General features: G+C 43.7%; 1 protein-coding gene across 3 annotated transcripts in view; it reads right to left on the reverse strand.

The window, feature by feature from the left end:
* LOC147021915 (polypeptide N-acetylgalactosaminyltransferase 4-like) overlaps positions 1 to 20,086 on the reverse strand; it is a 75,854-nt gene that overhangs the window by 42,620 nt on the left and 13,148 nt on the right. For all 3 annotated transcript variants that reach the window (XM_085892333.1, XM_085892330.1, XM_085892331.1), the window contains exons 6-8: positions 16,895 to 17,084; positions 3,070 to 3,255; positions 2,857 to 2,974 (exon numbers count right to left, since the gene is read on the reverse strand). In XM_085892333.1, the coding sequence (XP_085748459.1) occupies positions 2,857 to 2,974; positions 3,070 to 3,255; positions 16,895 to 17,084 (494 nt within the window). The remainder of the gene's footprint in view (positions 1 to 2,856; positions 2,975 to 3,069; positions 3,256 to 16,894; positions 17,085 to 20,086) is intronic.

Raw genomic sequence — 20,086 nt, forward strand, 5'->3', positions numbered from 1 at the left:
TGTTTATCCAGCGAAGCTACAATACACAAGTAGGAAGCAAGTCACGTTCGCTGCTCATGGAAGATATGTTTTTTGCATATGTACAGTATTGTACTGTATGTACATCCTGCTGCTTTGTGAGTGGCTCGTGGAAGATATGTTTTAGAACTGTGCTATGCTCGTGGCTCATGGTGTAAATACAAAATAAATTTAAAAATCGCCACGAAAACCACGAATACGTGGGGCAATTTCCCAAGAATATAGGAGCATGTCACAAATTACCAACCGTGAATATGCAGAACCCACGAATGTTGTAACTGCGAATGTCGAAGCAGATCAAGCTTTATGACCCACAAATAGCGGGGCCAACAGTGTATACATTTTTTGTTGTTGGAAATACAGCACTATTTAAGACAAAAATTGAATGAGTACAACATTGTGAAAATTGTTTGTTTCAACATGAATGACATTAATGCAGCAGCTGTCCTTTGACTGAGGAAGCACCAACGCACAAGAACTGACCCAAATTAGAAATTGATAAATGTAGGGATTAAAATCTGCCTAAGTTTATTACAAATGCTTGGAAGGACCAATAATACAATGGAATATTTGCTTTAATTACCAGCAGATAGAAAATGTTATGCAAGAAGCTCATTAAGGCGCTGTCACACCTTGACGAGTTAGCCAGCAATGGCAACGTATAAAAATGGATGTAAAACGTTGGCGTACGCTGAAATTTTGATGTTTTTTTAAGTTTTGCTCGTATTCATAACGTGTTGGTCGTATGCATTACATATTAGTAACAGGCACAGAACGTTTCGTTGTCTTATAGATAACTTATACCAACGAATGCTTAGCCTGTTGTCGGCGTTCACAACCTATGCCCAACGATAGTTTAACTTAGGCATAGCGTGCTGCACGTATCGCTGACGAACTCGTGGCGTAGCCTGTTAAAAACCTGCCGCACGCAAATTTAAATCATAACCGCCTGAAAATTGAAAGTGTCAACCACGCAGTCACACCTTGACGACCTATGAAAAATTTGCCGAACCAAGCTGGCACACGTCGAATACGTTATGGGTAAGTTGTGTATACGTTAAGAGCACACTGAAAAACGATGAAGTATGCTGTCATATTTCGTGGTACGTTTAGTACGTCGTGAAATTTCAAGCATGCTGAAAATTTTAGGACGTACTCACCATATGGCTCACACGTTCCTCTACACTGGGAATAAGTTGTAGGCACGATATGCGATCGTTGACACACGTCGACACACGTTACTTGTAAGTTACTCATAAGTCGAAACACGTCGAGGTAATGTTTAGCATACCCGAAACTTATTTTCTCCGTCAAGACACATTTTCTTTTTTTCTCCATGGCTCCGTGAAGGCACGTGACGAAATATCTGAAGTTGTTGTTGTTGTTTTTTATTACTATTTTTTTTTAGTCTATCACGAATTTTAAAGTATATTCGGACATTTGCTTTTAAGTTTCGACGTCGACGTGACAATATCCTCAAACAGAAAATATTCACAGAGGAGGAACGAAGAATAAGATGAGCAAACTGAAGAGGCAATCGGACGTGACGTAACGGCACGTGACGAAATATCGGAAGTTATTGTTGTTGGTTTTTTTTTTAAACGCTGCCAATACGCCATTATAGAGTAGCTGTAAATTAGAAACACGTTTAGTAAGTTCTGTCGTCGTCGGAAGACGTCAATGAAATACGTCTACATACGTCAATATGCGTTGGAGGTACGCTACACCTAGGTTCGAAGCACATTACCCATAGGTTAGAAATAAGTTTTGGGTACGCTAAGCATTACCTCGACGTGTTTCGACTTATGAGTAACTTACAAGTAACGTGCCTTGACGTGTGTCAACGATCGCATAACGTGCCTCGACGTGTGTCAACGATCCTGTAACGTACCTACAACACATTACTCATAGGTTATAAATAAGTTTCGGGTACGCTAATCATTACCACGACGTGTTTCGACTTATGAGCAACTTACAAGTAACGTGTGTCGACATGTGTCAACGATCACATAATGTGCCTACAACTTATGGCCAGTGTAGCGGAATGTGTGAGTCATACGCTGGCATACGTCGTAAAATTTCAAGCATGCTAAAATTTGAGGACAACCGCAAAGTACAACGATGAAAGCCAGTGTACTACGACGTATGGCAGTGTTTTTCAGCGTGCTCTTAACGTGTACAAAACTTACCCATAACGTATTCAACGTGTGCCAGCATTTCAGACAATTTTTCATAAGTCGGCATATGCTGGCTAAATCGTCAAGGTGTGACAGCGCCTTTACACGCCCCCTCTTAAGAGAATGAAAGCATCTTACTATTAACTTGCAATTGGTCACTGGCTTTAATACCAATACAATTTTTTTTATTATGGACTCTAGGCATCAAAAAGCTACATATATCGAACAAACCTTTTCAAATGGAGCACCTCACCACCATTAGAGCATTCCAATTGCATCAGATGTGGCAATAAAAGTGAATTGTTACTCCCAGCTTGCTGCCTCGATGACAGGAGACGTCATTTGCATTTTTGCCGCCTTCATCCCAACCCCGTTTAGAATCTTGTGTGGGCACGGGCAACTTGCTCGTTCTTTAAAATCATATTATCCTGATAAAACTCAAAATACCTCCTATCTTTTTAACAAACTACTTTCATTTCGTGATGACTCTCCTCCCGCCACTTGCTGAATGTTAAAATGTTGCTGATCATTTAAAAAATAAATATTGGCACAATTTGCAAATGCAAGTCTTTGGCCAGCAGAATATGACTTCTACATATGGTGCAGGGGAAAAGGGGTGGGGGCCGGGGGGGTTGGATCTCCTCCAAAAAGTGTTACTCACTCGGAAAGACAGCTCCAGGTTCTCACCTCCCCACACCTCCATTCCAGCATCGTATGTGCCAATGTGTTCAAAGTAACGCTTGCTTACAGAAAAAAGACCCCCTGCCATTGTTGGAGACCTACGGAGGTTTAAAAACATTCAATAAAACCATGCTTTGTGCAATTAATTTTCCATTGGACAAGAGCTTGAGTAAGCAATTATTTGACTCATTACCTGAGGGTGTCAGCCCGAGATGATCTTCTCTGGCGCTCGTGCTCTGGCACACTGTGCCACTGGAAGGTGAGACGCCAATCAAACCCACCAATAGCTGGCTCACCCGTCTGCATGTAATATTCAAACGTCATCCAGTCTATGGTATCAATGACTGGGCAGACAATAGTGCTCTCATTTTGCATAATTCTGCATACAAAAAAAAAAGAAAATGGGGAAGGGGAGAGAAAGGAAGATAAATTAGAGAATATAAATGGAGGAGAATGATCAAGTAGTTCACTCAAGCAGAACATTGCATCAATTGCCAATATTATATTGTTGCGGGCTGGGGGTTCGGGTGAGAAGACCACTAGGTGGGGGAAGCTATCTTGGTTCCCACCAGACTCCCCGGAATTGTAGGCCGTCGCACACGGATAATTCCGTGACACGGTGGGTCGCTTAACCGACCGTGGACGCCAATAACTCAACAGTATGACCTAGGGTCCTCTCATCTATGGTTTAATCCGGTTACCCAATTAATCACGTGGTTTAATTACCGGGAAACACGCCCTCGGTACGACTTGTCCGAACCGGATCACTCTACCGGATCGGATGCAGCCGAGCGACACTGCCAAGGACGTACTGGCTAAAAGGAACAGATCGTTGGGAATAAAGTCCCGGCTAAACTAGGATTCAGAACATGCTGGATCAATGAAAGAAACCACAAAGATGAGCTGGGAACATTCCTAATAATGATTTATTTACAGTCAACTTACAAAAGGGGACACCGAGCAGACTTAACGCGAAAATAATAACAATAACGATCTTCTGCAATCTTACTTAAGGAGACAGATACAAGCACGTGTACACACACACACACACACACACACACACACACACACACACACACACACACACACACACACACACACACACACACACCGATGAAGAGGGAGTATTGCAACGAGAAGGGAAAGGAGTTGAGGCCACGATTTATGTACCTTTGTACTTGATAACACGACGTGCCACCAATACGTTTTTGGGGGGGCGGGGGGGATGCTCTGTGGTGCAGTACCCGACAGTGGGCGCGTCGTTTCTGGCTTCAGCCACACGAGTGGAGACTGTGTTCGGAAAGGAGGAGCTTGAGTGGAGAAGGGGCGGAGTCCAGAGTGCAAGGGTGGAGTGGTAGGCGGGACCAGGTAGGCAGGTGGGGTCAACATCGTGTGGGCGGAAATGAGGAGCCGGAGTCTGGGGAGCAGGAGGCGGGTCGTGGCAGTGTCGACGAGGCGAGGCGAGAGCGGGAGAGAGGCGGAGAAAGAGAAAAGAGGCAAGAGAAAGAGGCGGAGGGACTGCTCCGGCCTTGATAGGACTCGCAGCTTGTGGGGAGGGGCCACCACGAATCGAAACGTTATCACCTGAATCGGGCACTCCGATTGGCCCCGACCCCTCACGTGGCCCACCAACTTTGGCCGGAAATCGCCTCACTTCGTTTCCGGCAAGGCCATTCCAGACAGTGAACATATTTCGCTCCGACCCCACGACATGACACGAATCGCCCACACCAAAATTGGCATGCGAACCGTCCCGCAAAAACCCCCCGAGCAGTGCCCGAGCGGCCGGTCGAGGGTCCCGCATCCAGCGTCGATCAACGCGCTCACTCTGCGCATGCCAACGTGGCCCGCATTGTACATTCCCCGGCTCGATCGCAGCTTCGCTGGCCGTAGAGACGAGAAGACGCTCACCACCCGTGGAGAATCCACTACTGCCAGCGAGGGCCAAAGGTACATCATTATGGATAAATCCATGCACGTTTCACGAGCAGCGTACATGTCTGCTTTCGAGCACATTCCATACAGTGCACGCGGTTCGGCCATTATGCACATGGCCAGCGCTCGCATTCACACGACTCCACTAGCGTGTGTGCGGGGCGAACACCAATATGTGTCAGATATTGAGGTTCAAAAGGAACAAGCCGCTTCTACTCCGCATACTCGTATCCCACCCAACATGGCGTGGAGTCGTCTTTATCGGCCTCCGTACGCGTTTCGTGCAGCGTGGGCGTCGTGCTGGCTGTGTTTCCTGTGTTGTGAAAACACCATTCGTGCAGCCTCTTAAGAGGTATTTATCCGCATGCCTTTTTAATGCAACCGGCAATCTTCCCCAAATCATCGGAAGCTCGAGTCGATAATCCCGCACTGCCAAGCGCACTACATAAGTCGCCGCACACGCCGGGTTTAGGACTCGCCCGGGAACGAGGGCTCTGTGCAGCAGTTTCCTCACAGCGAAGGTGCACGTGGCTGATTTACCTCAGGAATAATCAGACGAAAAGAAGAGTGGGGATGAAATGAAGAAGAAAATGATTTAAGCAACCCAAGCTATTAGATTGTCACAACGCACTCCCTTGTTGTCCCGCTAAACAAAAGGAAAGGGACTATCTCCACGTATAATAATATAATGGAATAACTGTCTTAGGACACCTATCTGTTGTATGCATGCGGTTCCGAGAACCGCAACAATATTTTGCCTATGCAGGGCCTGTGATCGAGAACCCAAGGATTGTTAATAACCAAGTGTGTACACAACAGGCACTCATAAAATTTTACAGTGTGGATGTCCTAAATCTATGTATCCCATTATAAATCGTTGTTGCATTTGTTGATCTTCAAAATTCATGATGCATTCTCTGACGGAATTCAGTCGAGGTTTGGGAGGCAGAGATCAGATTTTCATAATCACAACTATTGCTAAAAGAAGAAGCATGAGTGTGTGTGGGTGTGTGTGGGTGCGTGTGTATCTCTGACACTTTCTCTCAAGGGTTCCTCCTGCCATCGTGGAATAATAATCATTATGCTGTTAAACAGCTGATAATAGATTTACTTGGTTTGAAAGCGAATAATCTAGTTACTTAGAACAAAAATTCGTGTCCATTTAATGAAAAGGAGGGAGGTTAAGGGAAGGGGTTAGGGTTAGGATCGGAATATTATTTGGTGGGGAAAGTGTAGGAGCAACGTCGTTGTGGAGTATAAGGAGAGGATGAGTGGCAGGTATGAGCAACTTAGTGAAGAAGCGGAAGAAGTGCGGAGGGAAGTTTGAGGAATTTGGAGAAGTTGTGTGTGGAAGGACATCAGGAAAGGGTGCATTGTCGATGGATAGAAACCAGGTCTGGTGAACGGAGGAAGTACAACAAGCTGGAGGATGATAGTGGGAAGATGATTATCTATAAATTGGCTTGTGACAGTGATGAAGATGGTAAGGACATGAAGGTGGGGGGAGGGAGGGAGTCAGTGATTAAGAATGGTGACAGAAGGCTAGTGACAGAGAGGAGGGCAGTATTGAAGGTGTGAGTAGGAAACGTCAAGGAGCTGTTGAACCAGGAAGGAAGCAACAGTGATCTGGAGCTACCGTGTCATGTACATGGGAAAGTGGAGCTGGTGGAGGTCACGGAGGAGGAGGTGCAGACAACATTGAAGAGGATGAAGAAGTGAAGAGCACCAGTCGTTGATGAAGTGAGTACAGAGATGATAATTGCAGTGGGAAAAGTTGGAGTCAGTTGGACGAAGAAGCTGTTGAAAATATGTATGAGAGAGGGTTCAATTCCGGAGGATTGAAGGACAGGGTTAATTGTGCCAATATGGAAGGGGAAGGGCGATGTTCAAGATCCTGGAAAGTGCAGGGGCATTACACTCCTCCAAAGTCATGTCATGAAGGTGCTGGAGATGATTCTGGATGGGAGGATAAGGAAGAGTGTGGATATGGAGATTGGAGAAGAGCAGCATGGGTTTAGAAAGGCTAGGGGGATGACAGATGGGATATTCATACTGAAACAGCTGGTTGAGAAGTTGGAGGTGCAAGGTGAGATGACATTGGGATTTGTGGACCTGGAGAAGGCATAAGACACTGTCCTGAGAGAGATCGTGAAGGCATTCAACGAAATGGATGGAAGTACCAGAAGCAGAAGTTAGATTGGTTGAAAGGATGTACAAGGGAATGAAGGGAAGAGTTTGATTGGTCCAAGGATGTCTGAAGAGTTCATTGTGAACATTGGTTTAAATCAGGGAAGCTCTCTCAGCCCAGTCATGTGTATCATGGTGATGGAGCTGGCAAGCAGGAAGGTAAACATGAGGGGTATTCTGGGGAGGATGTTGTATGTGGACAATCTGGCGGTTGCAGTGGAGAGTAGGAAGGAGATGCAGGAGGTACTGGGGCTGTGGAAGGAGGCATCTTGGAAGCAGGGGCTGAAGACCAGTATGGAGAAGACTGAGGCGATGTGGGTCTGGCAGCAGAGAAAAGAAATGAATATCAGCTTGGAGGGGAAGAAGATAAGACAGTGAAAAAGGTTTGAGTATCTTGCGGGGAATAGCGACCAGGGATGTTAAGTCGGAGACATAGTTGCAAAGGAGGAATCAGGTAGATGTGAATGCATAGAGGAGGGTGGAGGGATTAATGGCAGACAGAAATATATCAAGGAAATTGAAAGCGAAGATTTTGATGTGATGTGTAATGCCGGCCTACCCTTACAATCTAGAGATGGTGGCACTGACAGAGAGACAACAACAGAAGCTGCAGGTTTGGGAGAACAACTGGGTCAGGAGACTTGTGGGAATGAAGAGGATGGAAAGAAGTAGGATGGATGAACTGAGGGAGGAGATTGGTGTGCAGGTGAGCTTGACGGGGAGATTGGCGAAATTCCGGGTGAGATTGGCTGGATGCTTGGTGCGGATGGGGGAAGAGAGAATAGAGAATGGCAAAGAAAGCAGATAGGTTGAGGGAGCAAGGTTGGAGGAACAGAGAGAGACTGTGATTGAGATGGGAGGAACATGTGGGAATGGATATCAGCAAAGGTTGAGTGGGGGGGGGGGTGGTTAGAGAGGGGAGAGAGTTGGCTGAGGACAGAAGGAAGTGGAGGAGTATCATGGTTAAGGCAGGGCAGAAGCTTGGTGCCATTGGACCTCACCCCTTATAAAGAGAAAACGAGGAGAAGAAGAATGAATCATAAAAATGCCTATTTTAATTTAAAAAAATCTATGTCAAAAGCGTTCACACGTGGTACATGTTTCTGTCTGCGCCGTTGCTGAGAATTCGCCAAACAAGCAATGAAACTCATCTGGCAGCTGAGGAGGTGTGTAGCTTTGGGATTCTCATGTATGTACTATTTGTGAATGTTGTTATAGCTGTAGAAGAACTCCACTCTGGGAAGGGTTTGAAACAGCAAAGAGCTGACCTTGGGTAGCCTTTCATGAATGCTTTATGCAGCTTCTTTGGCGAGAAGAGCATGGGAGTCGTCGATATATATATATATTTTTTTATTTTTATTTTTATTTTTTTTTTTAAATATACATATACATATATACATACATACATATATATATTCTCCACCAGTCAGTCTGTCTGTTTGGCTTCCCAGTTCCGGGAGGAGCGTCCCCCCTTCAGAGAGGGACTTCAAAATCAAACCACTGCCATTCTGTTTTCTCCTTGGAGCTTCTTTTGTAAGGCTTGCACTTTCTTACACTTACAGCTTTGACTCAACTCTAATTTTATTTCCCAATTTCATTTTTGGTTGTCGTTAAGATGGCACAAGTTTGGTTGAAAAAATAACGGGAAGAAAATTGGCATTTTTAGACAAAAATGCATGATAAGTGAAATTAAGGCCTGCAATATAAAGTCCATTCAGACTCCCTCATGGATTTTTCTTTGCACTAATTCACCATCCAATTTCATTTTTGGTCGTCGCAAAGATGGTTTAAGTTTCGGTTTCAGAAAAAGGTGTGAAAAATCGGATGAATATTGGTGATTTTAGACAAAAACGCATTCTCATAGCCGTTTTGAATATATCTGGTCAGACATGATGTGGGGTGGGAGGGGGAGAGGGGTATCTATACTAATAAATATCAGTGTGTTTATCTCCATAACTCCAAAACCATGAAACCTGGCAGCCTGAAACTTTGCATGCATACTAAGGGGATTCCAAGGGAGTGCATTAATGAAAATTGGTTGTTTGGGTGAATTTAAACACCTCTTTTGAATATAATTAACAGCCTTATTAAATTGTCCTTTATCAAGGCGTTATCCTTGGTCACCTCGCTCTCCCTCACTGGGGTCTTAATGTGCCTTTTTTTTGGGCTGCTCAACAATGGCTTGACTTGGAAAAGGCCAGCTTAATGACAAAGCGCTCAAATGTATTTTTCCACTTTCCTCACTCATACCATTGAATGCCTGATCTTCATACCTATGAATCGCTGTATACATCGCTTTTGTGAATGCTATAGTTTTCAAATCAGGAGCTTGAAGCGATTTCATGCAAGATATGATGTGATCTGTTAGGTCATGCAAGATATGATGTTAGCGCCACACCCCATGATCCAGTGAATCCATGACTACCCAGGCCCGATCGAGATGTCTATTGATCTCTTGCTCACAACACGTAGAGACATGAATATCACTGCCAAGGTAAGTGAATCTCTCTGTGACCTCAACATCCTCACCAGCAACGGGTACAGGCAAGATAACAGCATGAAAGATGTCATTAAAAGCCTGGATCATAGGTTTTTGAGAAACCCCTAATCAAAGCGCCTCTAATTCCTCATTCAGCGCTTCCAGGGCCCCCTTAAGGACATCCAACATTTCCGCAAAGATTACTGAATCACCTGCCAAATCAGGGTCAGAGATCTTGGCATTCCCAAATTATACACTGCAACTTGACCTCTCCAACGTCCTCCACAGAATCCAGACCATACAAGCACTGAAAAGTGTGGGGGCCAGTACATACCCCTGACAAACTCCAGTAACAACTGGAAATAAGTTTGAGATGAAAACACCACACCTCACAGCACTCTCAGTACAAGAGTATAGTTCAGAAATCGGATTGATCAGTTTTAGTGGCACCCTATGAAGACGGAGAATCCTACAGAAGGCATCCCGATTCACTGAATCAAATGCTTTGCGGAGATAAACATAGGCTAAGAGCAGCCCCTTCCAAAACTCTCATCTTCGTTTGGTGAGGACACAAAGAGCAAGGATTCAGTCAATCATTGACATTTTTGGTGTAAAACCTGACTGCCCTGGGCGTTGATGCTCAAGCAGATGGTGGCAAACCCTGTCAAGAATTATCCAAGCAAAGACCTTGCCCGGCACTGAGAGCAGCATCACCCTTCAGTGGTTGTTGCAGTCCTGGCGACCACGCTTCCCTTTCCAGAGAAGGACAACAAGGCCCCTCTTCCAGTCAGTTGAGATGATGCCTGTGTTCAAGACAGAGCACAAAACTGCATGCAACGACACGAGTACAGCATTTCCACCAGCCTCGAGAAGTTCAGCATGGATGCCACAGATCCCAAGAGCTTTACCCCGTTTAACTGATTCACCACAGCCTGTACTTCCACAAACGAAGCTTGTTCACAGTTGATTAGAGAATCAGCAATAGGGATATAGTTACACCCCTGATGTCCAACTCAACAGCTGGTAGGTCAGCCTGGTACAGCTGCTCAAAGTAATCGGTAAAGTGGGCCTTCACTTCGGACTTCGCCGTCAAGAGCCCATTACACTCTGCTCTAACTGATATACACCAAGGAACGGACTTGGAGGAACGCAATGCACAAATTCCTCTGTAAGCAGGACAAAAATCACTTGACACAGGTGATGCTCTACCCCGCCACAGATTCCTTGCAAATAAACACCCATGCACACAGTTTAAGCCTCAAGTCCCTGAACAGCTCAGCTCTGCTGTCAAGCTTGGCCCTGTGACTCGCATCAATGGTATCCAGTCTCCCTTGGGGGTCAATGTTCTTCTTCACCCGATTATGGGTTCCAAGACATTCAACGGCAATATCAAGAATGGTAGTCTTGAAGGCATTCCAGAACTCTACGGGATTCCCTAAAACACCTTGACCCCACAAATCCCAACTCAGCCTGTTTGCAAACTCCTCAGCTACCCTCGCATCCTTGAGTTTGCCAACATCCATCCTTGGCTTGGATGCTACCATTCTCCTGGATTTAAGCTGCAACAAGCCTGTTGTTGGTATTAAGGAACTGAGCACTCCAGTAGACCCTGCAGTTCTGAATCATCCCCCAGCACCCAACAACAAGCACATTGCCAATCTCCTTTGCCACACCAACAGCGTTGGAATACAAAGTCCAGCGATGAGCCTATGGGTGCTGAAACCATGAACCAGCCACCCTAAGTCCACGACTTTTTGCAAAGTCAAGGAACTTAGTGCTGTTCTGGTTCATAGTTTCAGACCCATGGGCACCAACATGTCTCAGAAACATCCCTATCAGTGCCAGTCGATGCAGTGAAATCCCTCAAGACTAGAAGAGCATCTCGCCTTGGGAACTGATCAACCAGCCTGGAGCGCAGCATCGAATGCGTCCATTACAGTGAGATAACTTGCCTTAGTCAGAACATTTAAAGAGACCAGAGAAATGACACACAAGGAGTGATGAATCCTTGGTCTCATAATACACTCGTTGACCGGTGTTACCTCAATTATTATGGGAGTCAGCTTATTGGACACAGCTACAGCAACTCCTTGGGTACGGTAACTATCAGTGACCAGACCAGTAATAGGTAAAACCACCCACCATAATCTCACCACCATCCGGTCTCCGAATCTCAGAGAATGCTACATTAGGGGCATTCCATGTCAAGTGTACACATTTTTCAGCGAAATTTTGAAACATCGTCTCAGATTTTACTCTTTTTTGTGCAAGTGTTTGTATTCACGGTAAAACATTATGTGTTAATTTTCAGACCTGGGGGTGCATCAGGACCCATTTTAGCCCCCCCCCCAAATGTGGGCGCCCCTGGTTGATCCACAATCTTCCAGTCGCCATATCACAGGTTGTAGTGGTCCGATTTGCATGATCTTGGTATCAAAATGCTCGTAAAAGCGATATCTTTCGAATCGCATAAAGTAAAATCACTCCGAAACAGTAATTCAAAAAGTTATAGTTTGGGGCGCCCTTTGACCTTGGGCCCCCGCACCCCAACCAAACCGATGATCCCAACTTTTTTTGTGTGATAATACCCCTTCAGATACTCCAACACCTCAGCATAAATGAAAATGGGATCTCAATGGGTTCAAGTGTGATGATGGTTTTATTGTTCGGGGTCCACATATAACTAACTCTTGATTTGACATTGGGCGACGTTTGCCGTCATCGTTCCAATGACGTCACCTGCTGGCAGGCGACTTTATGTCTGAAATTGACAATCATCATCTCTGGATTATTATATATATGTATATATATATATATATATATATATATATATATATATATATATATATATATATATATATATATATATATATATATATATATATATATATATATATATATATATGAAGACCACAGGGGGAAAACCAGAGATGTCAGGATAAGTAAATTTTGAAGAAACTGAAAAACAAATTTTCAAGACTTTGGTGGACTGTTTAATAACTGTCATATAGATTTCTTTTCCAGTAAAAGGAAGAGTGATCATTGGCTGATCAAATTAAGCATGTAGCATTTGCCAAGCTTTTGTGTTGTTTAATTTAAGAGCAAAGAACGAATCAATGTTGCAAACTGACATCACTGGTTATTCCCTTGTTTAATAATTGCCATGCAATTTTAACCCAGGGTGTGTAGCAAATTCATGCTTGTTGGTTATTAGCATACATTACATGACTTTGGTGATCACAGATTATTTTTTTTCAACATTAAACGGTCATTGTTTTTTTGTTTGATTGGTGTTCAATGCCATACTCAAGGGTATTTCGCTTATATGACGACGGATTCTCCATTTCTTACTCCGTACTACTTAATATGATGGAAAACCGGGAGAAAACCAAGGATAAACCACCCCCGCGATAGCCGAAGTCACCTCACGTGACTTCCTCATATACCTAAGCAGGTTGATTGGGCGGTGGGTACATCGAATGAGGACGGGTACTCAGACGCGCTAACCATTAAGCCACGGCGTGGGTCCCATAAAAGTCAAAATAAAGGTTTGACCAGACTTGAACCACGATATGCACCAACTACGGAGCCCATGATATAACCAAATAGGCCATTGTAGTGCTCAGAGTTTATGCTGTGATAGATTTACAACCTTTTATAACTTAGTTTCTCAACTCTGAATATTATGATGGAACAATTAACATGAATGACGCAGAAAGCCAATCTTATCTGAGTGAAAACTTTAATTTTAATACTTTGCAGAACACAAAACCTGTGATCAAAAATAATAGATCTATGATATAACCAAATAGGCTATTGTAGTGCTCAGAGTTTATGCTGTGAAAGTTTTACAACCTTTCATTTTTTAGTTTCTCAACTCTGAATATTATGGTGGAACAGTTAACATGAATGAAAGGGAGATAACCAGGAGTAAAGTACTGACAACTCTGGGTTTCTACTTGTTCAGCTTTGACAACACTTGTTTTTTCATTGCACGGCTAAACTTTATACCATATAAATTATGTGACACCCCTGGTTATTTGTTAAAGTAATTTACTAATATTGTGAGAGGAAACCTTATGTTGCCTACTATTGGCAGGTGCAATGACCCTGAAATTTATAAAAAGTGACATCTCTGGTTTTCCCCTTGTGGTCTTCATATATATATATATATATATATATATATATATATATATATATATATATATATATATATATATATATATATATATATATATATATATATATATATATATATATATATATATATATATATAAAGCATCATTTGCAAAAAATTATTCTGCCTATTGTGGGTATTGATTTTTAAGTGTACATTTTTGTATAACTATTATCGAATTAAGTTATAAATGGGCTAATCTCAGTTTTTGCATATTTTGCAGTAAGTAAGTAAGCTGTTACCGAATTTTACCGAAGTGATGAAGTCAGCCGAATAATGCCGGGTAAAAAGGACTGTGTGGTGGTCAGGAATGAACATGGAAAAGACAAAATTCAAAAGCGCCTGGTACTAAACAATCTCAAGGAACTGTTGCAGAAATTCAAAGAGAAGAACACTGGCTTGAAAGTTGGATTCGCGAAGTTCGCCATGCTCCGTCCCTCGGAGTGTGTCCTGGCCGGTTCGGGCGGTACACACAGTGTATGTGTATGTACAATACATCAAAATGTGAAACTCATGATGTTTGGTTCCAAAATGCCACAGATAGCCGAACTTATTAGCTATCATCATGTGATAGCACGCATAGTTTGTAACCCAGCACAACCGGCATGGTATTTCAGAACTTGTGAAAGTTGCCCATCAATTGAAGACTTCAAGACCGAGCTACTGAGTGCTTATGAACTCGAGGATATTGATGAAATTCAGTTTAAACGGTGGACATCCACCGACAGATCTGAACTGAGCTCCATGGTCCTGCCTTTGGAAGAATTCATTAATCAATTCTGTGAACGCGCGGTGAAATTAGTGAGACACGACTTCATTGCCAAGGCCCAATCTCAGTTTCTGAAAATTAAGAAAGACAAAATTGGTGAAGGAGAATTTGTCATTATTGGAGACTTCTCAGAGAACTATTCGTTTGTCGTACAGGATGCGGCCCAAAGATTCCATTGGAACTGCTCTCAAGCGACAATTCACCCCTGGGTTTACTATTATATTTCAAATCGGATGATGGCAAATTAAACCACGATTCGTTCACGATTATATGAGAATGCAATACTCATGACGTTGTCTCAGTCCACCTCTTCCAAAGAATGCTCATTGAACATTTGAAATCTACCTTTGGAAATGTAAAGAAACTTCACTATTTCTGAGACGGTTGTGCTGGCCAATATAAGAATTGCAAAGCCTTCATAAACTTATGTCGTCACAAATCAGAGTATGGTATTGATGCAGAATGGAATTTTTTGCCAGAAGTCATGGCAAAGGCCCTTCAGATGGCGTCGGAGGTACAGTCAAACGAGAAGCAACACGTGAGAGCCTGCGTAGACCTTACGACAGTCAAATTATTTCTCTAAAAGATATTTTCGCCTTTGCTGAAAATGGTTTGAATGAAAAGAAGTTCAGTTACGGGATCCAAGAGGCGTATGACGAGGAAGAACGAAATCTGGAAGAATGGTTAAAAACGGCCAAAACCGTAGCTGGAACTCAAAAACTTCATGCTTTCATCCCTATTTCTGAAACTGCTCAAGTACGCGAATTCAGCCTTAGCGAGGAACATCCTATCGAGTCAGCTATTTCAAAATCTTCACCAACTTCTAACGGGAAACTCAGGTTATGTCACAATGCGCTATGATGGAAAATGGTGGCTTGCCTGCATCATGGAAGCCTTTCAGGACACTCATGAAGTGTAAGTGAATTTTCTTCATCCAAACGGGTCCGCAAATAGTTTCTTTTTTCCTGACATTGAAGATCACTGCATTTTAGACATTTCTGAAATACTTCTTTCCGTCGAACCAAAAACTGCTGCAGGTAGAACCTACACAATCAGTAAAAAAGAAACACAACTGTCAAATAAAACATTGGTTGGCAAAAAACCTTGACTATAATATGCTAGGAAAAACTCTTACTCATACTTGTATCACTTCCAGTTCCTGCATGTGCATGTGGAAAATTTATGTACAATATACTGATATAGTGTATTGGAAATCTGTGTTCAAATATTGTGCTATGTATTGTGGCGTATTGTGTGTCCAGCACCCAAGTCCCCGAACAATAAAACCATCATCACACTTGAACCCAATGAGATCCCATTTTCATTTATGCTGAGGTGTTGGAATATATGAAGGGGTATTCTCACACGAAAAAAATCGGGATCGTCAGTTTGGCTGGGGAGCGGGGGCCCAAGGTCAAAGGGCACCCAAACTATACCTTTTTGAATTACTGTTTCGGAGTGATTTTACTTACCACGATTCGAAAGATCTCGCTTTTACGAGCATTTTGATACTAAGATCAGTCAAATCAGACCACTACAACCTGTGATATGGCCTCTGGAAGATTGTGGGGCAGCCGGGGACGCCCAAATTTGGGGGGCCCCTAAAATGGGCCCACAGGTCTAAAAGTTGGTATTTTGAGTTTTTTCACCCAAGTGAATAAATGACCAATATATGGGGAGAAAATGAGGTATTAGTGTCGGGAGGGTGTGTACACTTGACATGGAATGCCCCATTCCCGATTTTCAAAAGCTGGAGCACAGATGACAGCGGACACAGGGGATCATCCTCTCTTAGGGATGGGATATTCCAGGCACCCACCTCAAGGGATGGCCTCAGGTTAACCCGAGGAGACCGCTGTCTTGTGGACGACACCTCAGCACCACCCCGACACACCATCACAATGAGACCCAGGAAGGTTACCCCTTCCTTTTCCTTCTATCATTAACGAATGGAGGTCCCGAAGGTTTTGCCCCAATCCCATCATCCGGTGAGCTGCCCTGCGAGTGGCAGCTGCACAGGAAGTACTCCCACAGAGTGAGTTTTCAGTTTTCTTGGCATTTTTTAATGTGTTTTGTGGAATGAAACGTTTTACGATTGCTGGAGTGCAAATCCTGCCACCAACCTCCGAGAAAAAGGTAACCCAAATGCAGGAGGACATCCGCAGACACAGTTGGGCATCAGATATGGATGGCCGTTGGCTCACAAGGAACTCCTCCGCCCTTCCCTGCCCTGCCCCCGATAGCACCAGAATGACAACTTTATTATTGGGTCAGGAATAGAACCAAGTCTAGGCAGCTCAAAGGCAATCGTACTTCCTCTGAGATATCCTGTCAGCCCTTCCACCACATTGTGGAAGGAATATAACTAAAGAAGCATGCACACACACGCACTTCTGTTGAACCTCACCCATAGTTCAGAAAACAAATAGGTAGTGAATCAGATGAGCAAGTGAGCGAATGACAAACACACCGTTCCAGAAGTGGTTCGAGCCAACCAGGTGCACATTCACAGTGGCAGTCGAGAAACGTGAGTACACGACCCGTAGCATGGATTGCACCCAGGAGCCGTGCACGCACAAGACCCTCTCGGCGCTTTGCTCGAATCAGGCGCACTCGGTCAAGCTTGCTCAAGTAATCCTCCAGTTGGCTCTTTAAATATGCTAAAGACATAAAAGGAAGTGCAACATAATCATGCAAGTGATAGCTTATGCAATATTTCTGAAAGAGGAAGTTAGGGTGAAGAAATTGTACATCAAGACAGTCTCTCAAAATTTCCTGCAATGAGAAAAAACAATCAGGAAATAGCTTCATTAACAAACAGAAGTCTAGGAACAAAACACAACAGAAAAGGATTGCTGATTCTGTGTTTTTTCATGATGTAGCCACATAGACATTAACCATTCAAATCAGAAATATAGATGTGGGAACAAGCCACTTATGTCTACCAACCCAAGCCCTACTTCTACCCCATTCTGATTCTGATGTACCATACTCTGTGTTACAGTGTCAGTGCTGCCAAGGCAGTTTCTTGGCAATGGTTATACTGGGTGGTTTGCCATTGCCTTTCCAGCAGCAGTTAGGGCCCTTGTACAGATATGATCTGATGAAGTCGATTTATTATTGTCGATTGTGTCACCCAGGAACACCAGGGACAATGCAATAGAAACAGATTGAAGGACTTGCCAGCAGGTCCTTAAGGAGTGACCAAGTGAGTGTGTGGGACATCCTGGCATTAAAAGACAAAATACAGCATTACAAGCAAATAACCAATTGCTCATTTTCTTCAGATTGTCTGCATGTTCTTCAGATTGCAACCCTCTCTGTCAATCTGATAGAAAAGCAAGTAAATGTCCCATATACAAGTACAGCTACCTGGAAAGTCATAATGCATTTCCAGTTACGGAGGTCATTGATGTAGACCAAGAAAAGGATTTGTCCCTCAACAAAACCTCAACAGATACAAAGCTCTGAAGTTAAATATGAAAGAAAATGCCATCCAAAGTAATCAATTACCTGTGAGCATTGAGAAAATGTAATACCCAATCCAGTCAGGAACCCTAGATACCATTAGCTAACAGGAAGCAGGGCAGGGTGCCAAAGAGCAACAGATGCTTGGGAGATGTCCACTAAGATGGCTCCAACTTCCTGTTTGTGATTCAAGGCATCAATCCATTGTTGAAATAGAAAGTAGCAGCATATCTAAGTTGAAATGACAGGGGTAGATGTGAAGGCAAGATATGAGATGAAACGAGTTTTGAGGTCTGCTACAATGAACAATTTCATTGTTTTGCTTGTGCCTGAGAGAAGGATGACTGGTCTGTAGTCGAGGGGGTCAATTCTATGTGATGCAGGTTGGGAACGCTCAAGATAAAGAGTAGAATACAGAGCAGATAAACAAACCTTTAGAATTCAAGCCATTGAGTCCAGCAGCAGTAGACAAGTCAAGGTTGGACTAGAAATTTCACCAACTTGGTGGGAGGTAAACTTAAATATTTGAGTGTGTATTCTATGAAGGGGTGGGGGTAAGGTAAGTTGGTACAGGAAAACAGGGATTGGGGATCTTGGCTTTTTCCAAAAAGATAAAGCCCCACTTCTATTCCCATTCTTTCAGCCGAATGGCTCACCGGAAGAATCAATGGCATTTTTTTGTATACATTGTCGAGGCTCGTATGAGAGCAAACACACAATGCACAGCAAGGGGGGCATGAGACAAGAGGGGCTGGAGAGGTAAAGACAAAACAGTGGGGAACAGAGACATTAGATCTGCGGAAGGGAGAGGGATGGGGTGGGGAACATGGGGAATACAAGATGGACATTACAGGGACTTTCAGGAGGAAAGCAGGGAATTTGAAGGAGGTGGGTTTGGGCTGGATTAACAGGGGTCGAAAAGATTGAGGTTTTGGATGGGGGAAGATAAGAGGTGGTGGTGAACAGCTGTTTAGAAGATCTGAAGGGAAGAGTGGGAAAGAAGAGAGTGTGGGAGATTGTTCCAAAAGCAGGGGGGGGAAAGAGTAATGAAAGAGTGAAAGTGAGCAGTGATCGTGATGTTGGGAGTTTTACCAGAAGCAGGTTGCTGGCAGACCTTGAGCGCCCTGCTGAAATCTTGGGGGGGGGGGGCGGGGACATATCTCAGACAGAGCAGGGGAGGCGAGATTGGAGAGGAGAGGGTAGAAGACAGAAAGACCATCGACCTGCCTGCAGTGAGAAAGTGAGAGGCCCAAAGACTCAAGCTCATCGCGGGAGATACGATTAATCTTAAATGCCTTGGTTTCCACAGCGTGAAGCCAAGAAAAGTGAGAGGCAGGAGCACCAGCCTAGTGGGAAGAACAGTACTCCTTCAGGCTGTGGACAAAAGCTTTGTATGTGGTCAGGAGCTCAGGTGGGCCGAGGAAGGACTTTGCACGACGGAGGATTTCCAGTCGGCGACTGGCTTTGGAGGCTAGGTTGGAAAGGTGGCTTTCCTGGGAAAGCTAATGGCAGATGGTGAGACCCAAAAGAATGAATGAAAGTACTTCTTCCAGAGTATTGTTGAGAAAGTTGGACTTGACATAGCAATTTAATTTTAAACACAATGTAGTTAAAGGGAACAGAAAACAAAAACACAATGGCCATCTCACAAGTCAACGTAAACTTTTTGCAATGATTTTGTAGGACTATTCTTGATTATCTGACCTCTCATTATAAATGTGCGCAGAATACCTTTTCACTGCCATATGCATGTACTCCAAAAGGAAGCAGTTCAGAGCATTCCTTTTTCTATCAACTTTGAATATGAAATGTCATCACAACTATTTTGCTGCTTAAAAGTGAATCAAAGCCTCTGATTGCCAAGAAAATGATGGCAAAATTAGAACCCCTCACATTATCTCCCTCACCCCACTACCTCCACCGATGAACATAGACCAACTTTTAACTGCTCATCCCAACTCTCTTACTCATATGTGATGAATGTAACTGGAGCTATGCCAATTGGCTGGGTGTTGTTACTTCTCTCACCAACAATGGTACTTCCGCAAAGGATGTCTGACTCCAGGGAACTGACTCAATCTGCAAACTTTTATGCTTATGTGAAATCCTACCTTCTGGACTTGGGGTAATGACCAACGTTCCTACTAATGTCACTTGTTCGTTCTCTGCTCCAATTGGTTCATCTGATCACAAA

This window comes from Eptatretus burgeri, chromosome 8 (assembly GCF_056783735.1).
Source record: "Eptatretus burgeri isolate ZD-2024b chromosome 8, Ebu_testis_v1, whole genome shotgun sequence".
In the NCBI taxonomy this organism is placed as follows: domain Eukaryota; kingdom Metazoa; phylum Chordata; class Myxini; order Myxiniformes; family Myxinidae; genus Eptatretus; species Eptatretus burgeri.